The sequence below is a fragment of the Lipotes vexillifer genome, unplaced genomic scaffold, assembly GCF_000442215.2.
Source record: "Lipotes vexillifer unplaced genomic scaffold, Lipotes_vexillifer_v1.1 scaffold100, whole genome shotgun sequence".
Classification (NCBI taxonomy): Eukaryota; Metazoa; Chordata; class Mammalia; order Artiodactyla; family Lipotidae; genus Lipotes; species Lipotes vexillifer.
The window spans coordinates 2076839-2083183 of record NW_006774075.1 but is presented as its reverse complement, the minus strand read 5'-3'; the positions used below and the strand labels follow the sequence as shown (position 1 = coordinate 2083183).

Here is a 6345-nt window from a genome sequence, read left to right as displayed (position 1 = left end):
TCTTCCGATTTGGGTTTAAACACACCAATAATGTTCTATAGGGGAAAAAAAGTAGAAATTTTATTAGACTTTTAATACAGAGAGATAATAATCCATAAAACGCATTCTGATCATTTTCTACTTCTTCCCACCACAAATTTGGGCATCACTCTTAACTATTAAGAGGTTTAATACCAATAACAGTTTTATATGCCTCCTCATTCAACAGTCTAAAATCAATAATCCTTTGGGCTAATGGTTTTCAAACCGTGCTCTGAGAAATTCTAGGGAAGGTGAGAGAAGAGGGGAGGGCAGGGCTCTAAGACCCCATCCACTGATTTCACCCATTTTATGTACTGGACTTCCTAGTTAAGGGGTTCCACTGATTTTAAAATGTTTGAAAACCACTGACCTAGGTCAAACAGTGCTATTATTCAATATCTATTAAATACCCAAATTCTATGTTTATTTATTGTCTACTTTCCCAGTAGATGTGTATTCTAAAAGGGCAGGCACTTTCTCTGTTAGGGCTATATCCTAAGTACTGTGTACCTGGTACACAGCAGACATTCAAGCATCTGTTAAATGAATAAATCCAATGACAAAAAGTCATCTCTAAGATACAAAGGAAATGATAGGATATAGTGACATCTATGCTGCCAGATCCTCCTACCTTAAATCTTTTTTTCAGTTATTTCTTTATGAACCAATTTTTAAATAAATTCTCTCCTCTTAAAAAAAATTGCTCATGGATGTCTAAAAGTCTATAATCATTATTACTGGTCTGATAAAATACATTAATATTAAATTTAGAAGCTGAATTATCCTTAGACAAGAAATAAAAATCTTACTATAAGTATATAACTGTTTTATAATGCAATAAAGTCTGAGTCACTAATAAAAAAGTCAACAAGAACAAATTAAGAAATCAAGCTTGGAATAAAGATAGAGAGATTGACATTACCTACATATATATATTTAAATCTCAAAAAAGACTATGTTTTAAAATATAACTTCAGTCTTTGCAAAAAATATTTGGGTGGAATTATAATCTTTTTTCCTCCTGAAAAAGAGAACTGCTGGCTATGTATCACTCAGAAAGCTTTTAGAAATAATACAGATTTTTGAAAAATTCTAGACTAAGTGGAACAAAGTCCCATATCAACTTCTCTTTTCTGCCTTAGAATTATACTTTGGTTCATTTCACTTTGTCACATTCCAACGCCTTCAAACTTCAGACTGCCCAGGCTCCTTCTCTGGTACAATGCTGGAAAAAATATTCTGAGGGTAAAATAAAACTCTGCTTGGTTACTGTATGGTAAGGACTTGTGAATATAAACCCAACGAATCTACAGCTAAATGTGAGTATTCAATAAATACTTGAAACCAAATATTAAAATAATAAAACAGGGGCTTCCCTGGTGGCACAGTGGTTGAGAGTCCGCCTGCCGATGCAGGGTACACGGGTTCGTGGCCCGGTCCAGGAAGATCCCACATGCCGCGGAGTGGCTGGGCCCGTGAGCCATGGCCGCTGAGCCTGCGCGTCCGGAGCCTGTGCTCCGCAACAGGAGAGGCCACAACAGTGAGAGGCCCGCGTACCGCAAAAAAAAAATAAATAAATAAAATAAAATAAAATAAAATAAATAATAATAATAATAAAACAGAAAGCTATGGCTTAAAATGAATAGCTCAATTTTTACGTAGTAGAGTGCTTTAGTTAATAGTAAACTGACCTTTATTTCTGAAAAGAAGGTGTAATCAGATTTATTAGGAAAATATCTTCAGAAACTTACAATGACTTCACATTTAAATTAGTGTTTTCCAAAATGTCTGTTATGTATAGTAGGTCTGTGAAATTCTCACCCTCTTAGGATCCTTCACGAAGTAACTTCCACTTGAACCTTGAGAGATTCTTTCTGGATAAACTCCAAAGTCTATTGCTTGCTCTGCTTTCAATATAACATCAGCAAATTCTGGATCATCCAAGGATGTATTCAACTCTGAAGAACCAACAATTATTGCATTAAGAAAAATCAATGTTGGGCCTCCCTGGTGGCGCAGTGGTTGGGAGTCCGCCTGCCGATGCAGGGGATACGGGTTCGTGCCCCGGTCCGGGAGGATCCCACTTGCCGCGGAGCGGCTGGGGCCGGGAGCCATGGCCGCTGAGCTTGCGCGTCCGGCAGCGGGAAAGGCCACGACAGTGAGAGGCCCACATATCGCAAAAAAAAAAAAAAAAAAAAGAAAGAAAAATCAATGTTAAACAGAATGCTAAGAAGAAGAAAGACCAGCTCTGAGAATGCTCACAATATGGACGTGTAATACTGGATTAGGTTATTAGCACTAAAACATTTAGGTACAGAAAAATGTAATTAAGTATTGTTTGGGCTGGTTTGATGCTTTTTTTTTTTTTTCTCTAACCCCACTTCAAGCTATGACACGTGAAAAACAAGATCTCCTATACTGAAATAATCACACTAATGCCTTGTGTTAACTTGAACTCCTCCCTCCCAGTGTTTTTGTTCTTTATCCCACCTCAGCCTCCGACTGCAGTCATACCTCAGATCTGTCATCACTAATACCTGCAATCTCTCCCTACTTTTCACTTCAGGCATCTTCTATTTTTCCTAGTTCACTCCCTCTGGCACCGAGTCCAAAAATTCTTCCATCCCACTAGGACGTTCAAAGCACCGATCTACCATATACTGTTCAAGGGTCTTCACCCACCTTGTGTCCCTACTTCCCTCCTTGGCCAGCATAAATTATGGTTAATCATCAAAAAATCACTCTCTTCCTCCCACCCCTCATCATGGTTACCTGGAAAAATCCCAATCCTGGATAAACCCAACTGTCTGCCTATGACTATGCCTATGCCTGGACAGCTAAACTTGACTAGATAAACACAATGCCTGGTGTCTCCCCTTAAATTCATCACCACAGTCCTCAGGTGGACCCTTCATGTTGCCCTGGGAGCATACTACATTCCTGTTAAAGACTCAATGCTTGTGTCCCTCAAAACACTCAAAGCCTTAACCCCTAATGTGATCATACAGGGAGTGGGGTCTTTGGTAGGTAATTAGGTTTAGATGAGGGTGGGGACCCCATGATGGGATTAGGCCATGTGAGGACACAGTGAGAAGGTTGCCATCTGCAAGCCAAGAAGAGAGCCCTTAGCAAGAACCTGATCATGCTGGCACCCTGATCTTGGATTTCCCAGCCTCCAGAACTGTGAGAAATAAATATCTGTTGTTTAAGCCACTCCAGCTAGGGTATGTCATTATAACGGCCTAAACTAGGATGACTCCCCTAATACACAGACTCTCCCACTCTTCTGGACAACTATCTCATACCCTCCCCTCTCCTCAAATTCCCAACACCTCTTTCCTCTCAGCAGATGATCTTCCTATTTCAAGAAGAAAAGAGAAGCAAGCAGAAAAAACTATCATCAGCCCTCAGCACCACATCTACCCATCCACAACCTCTGCCTCCTGCCTATTACTATAGATGGATGATCCAAGCTCTAAGATCAACTCCTCCACTTTGTATACTAGACCTATCTCTTCCTGACTACTCCAGGACATTTCTTCTGCAATTCTTTCCTGTATCAATATTTCCCTCTCTATTGGATCGTTTCCACCACCATACAAAGCATGGTGTAATTTTTCTCATCTTAAATCTCTCTTAGCCCCCAAAGTTCCCCTAGACACCCCCTCATTTCTTTGCTCCCTTTTATAGCAGAAGACTTCTATAATTGTATTTATCATCTCCAGTTTTTCTTCTCCCACTCTCTTTTGAACCCATTTCAATCACGCTTCTGACCTGACCACTCCACTGATATAATTTTTGTCAGGGTCCACAGTGATATCCACATTGCTAAACCCAACCTCAGAACTGATCTTCCTTGACCAACACCATCGTTTCACCCTGTCGGTCACTCCCTCCTCCTGAAAACACTTTCTTCACTTGGCTTCCAAGACGCCACTTCTCCAAGTTGTCCTTCCATTTCATTAGTTCCTCTTTTTCAGCCTTCTGTGGGCTCATTTGCATCTCCCTGACCACTGAACTTTGGAATGCTTCTCTCCCTCATCAGCACTGATGGCTCCCTGATTTCTATCTCAAGCCTGGACCTCTGCCCTGAACCCCAGACTATTATACTCAGCTTCCCCATTTGGATGTTTAGTAGACAGTTCAAACTTTACTGCCTCAAACTCAATTCTTCATTTCCTCTCAACTGCTTCACTCCCAGTATTCCCTGTGCTAGTTACTGGCAACTCCAAAGCTTCTAGGCGCTCTTGCAAAAAACCTTGGAATCATCCATGATCTCAAACCCTCACCCCGCCCCCCACAGCCAACAGCAAGCTGTGTAGCTCTACCTTAAATGAATATCCAGAACCTAACCACCTCTTACCATCTCCATTCCTTCCATGTGATTCAAGTCACTACCAACTCTGGCCTAGATTGTTACAAGAGTCTCCTAACTGATCTCTCTACACTCAACAGTGAAGGTATGGTAATCCTTTTCAAACGTAAGTCAGGGAATTCCCTGGTGGTCCAGTGGTTAGGACTCAGCACTTTTACTCACAGGGCCGCCCAGTGGTTCTCCATCTCACTTGAAGAAAAACTCTAAGTTCTTATATTGGCCCCCAAGACCCTACCCAATCTCCCCTAACCTCCACTTTATTTTTCTGGTTAGCACTTATCACCTACCATATTATGTAACTTATTTATTTTGTGAGCTCCAAGAAGACAAGGATTCTCTCACTGCTATATACCCAGAACTTTTATAGTTCCTGGAACATAAAAGGCATTCAATAAACACTTGCAGAGTTAATCATTTAAAGTGGTAATTAATCATTTAAAGTGGTAGACAAGCCAAAAATTATTCACATTTTACTCTGAAAGGCATTTAACTGCTATTACACATCAATCTTATGAAAATTCAAACTATAAACTTTCCTTAATTTAAAATTTTCCTTAATTCAGACATAAATAAAACAATCATTTACTAACTTTTAAAAGTTTATGCTGAGAAAAATACTACAAAAAGGGCCCTTGGGCATATTTAACCTACTTAAAAGAATAAATAATCCAAGTACCTTAGTCATGTCTATACAATTGATATACTATTTCCAGATCTATTCCATGAAAATTCTTAAGAATGAAGGGAGAAACTCTGTCTTTCTTGTTCACTGTGCATCCCTAGCACCTGGAAGAGGGATTGGCATTTAGTGGTTCTTCATAAGCATTTAAATGAATAAATGAAGTATTATTTGTGTGGCAGAATATGCCAATAATAATTATCATTAGTCAAATGATATTTCTTCTAGATCAGGGCTCTTAACAAGAAAGAACTTGAAAAGCTATTTATTTCAACTTTGCTCACAGTACTGATGTACTTTCCATAATACATCACCAGCAGGTGGTCTCTGGACCAATGTTTAAACACTTTCAAAGACAGATCACTCCTTTTTCCATACTTTTTGTGTTTGTTTGAAAACAAATATAAACTTCTTTCTTTTTCAGAAATAGGTTTCCTGTAGTTTCACCCAATGTCCCAGACCTGCCATCTGGAGCAAAACAAAAGTCTACTTACTCCTCTCTTCCCAGGGATAGCCCTTCAAATAGCTGAAGATCATTTCATGCTCCCCTAAGTCTCCTCTATTCTCCACCTCCTTCCATATGGAAGTATTTTCAGGCTTTTCAGCATCCGAGTTGCCCTCCTGTTTCACGCTTCAGTTTTCAATGTGCCACTTTAAAATATGGTCTCCAGAATCAAGCAACCCATTGCAGAGAATAGAGATATCTCTCAGTCTTGACACTATACCAAAATAAGAAGCACTCAAGTATCACAATCGTTGTTTCAGTAGAAGTAATTCTACTAATTCATACTAATTCGTGTTGAGTAATTCATGTCATACTAATTCATGTTGAAATGGCTAAACTCTTGGACCCCTTTTGGTCTCTCCCATCCTGTACTTGAGCAATTCTTTTGGAAACTATGTGCAGACTTTGACATTACTATTAGATGTTATCAAATTGCTTTATGGGTTAAGCTTTATGAGTTCATCATAGAACCTGCCTTTGTTACTCTCATGGAGCCCAGGATCATACTCTGAATACTTAATAATTCAGCTTCAACCAAAATCAGATCAGAACGATTCCTAAAAAATCAGCCTGGATGTTCTCAATCTCTTTTTCTTTAACTTGTCCCTTTAATGAGCAACTCTTTTGGATAAATGAGATTATCTCCCTACATGAAAACTGGCATTCTTTGAAAATGATCTGGATTTACCATCACAATCCAGAAAGGCACTTAAAAGACAACTGGTCCTACCTAACTACTGACAGAAAAAAAAAAAAAAAAAAAAA

The 6345-nt window shown here is 39.2% G+C and overlaps 1 protein-coding gene across 1 annotated transcript in view; it reads right to left on the bottom strand.

The window, feature by feature from the left end:
• Positions 1-6345, bottom strand: part of PI4K2B (phosphatidylinositol 4-kinase type 2 beta) — a 31842-nt gene that overhangs the window by 19844 nt on the left and 5653 nt on the right. The window contains exons 2-3 of the mRNA XM_007448814.1: positions 1843-2024; positions 7-35 (exon numbers count right to left, since the gene is read on the bottom strand). Of these exons, the coding sequence (XP_007448876.1) occupies positions 7-35; positions 1843-2024 (211 nt within the window). The remainder of the gene's footprint in view (positions 1-6; positions 36-1842; positions 2025-6345) is intronic.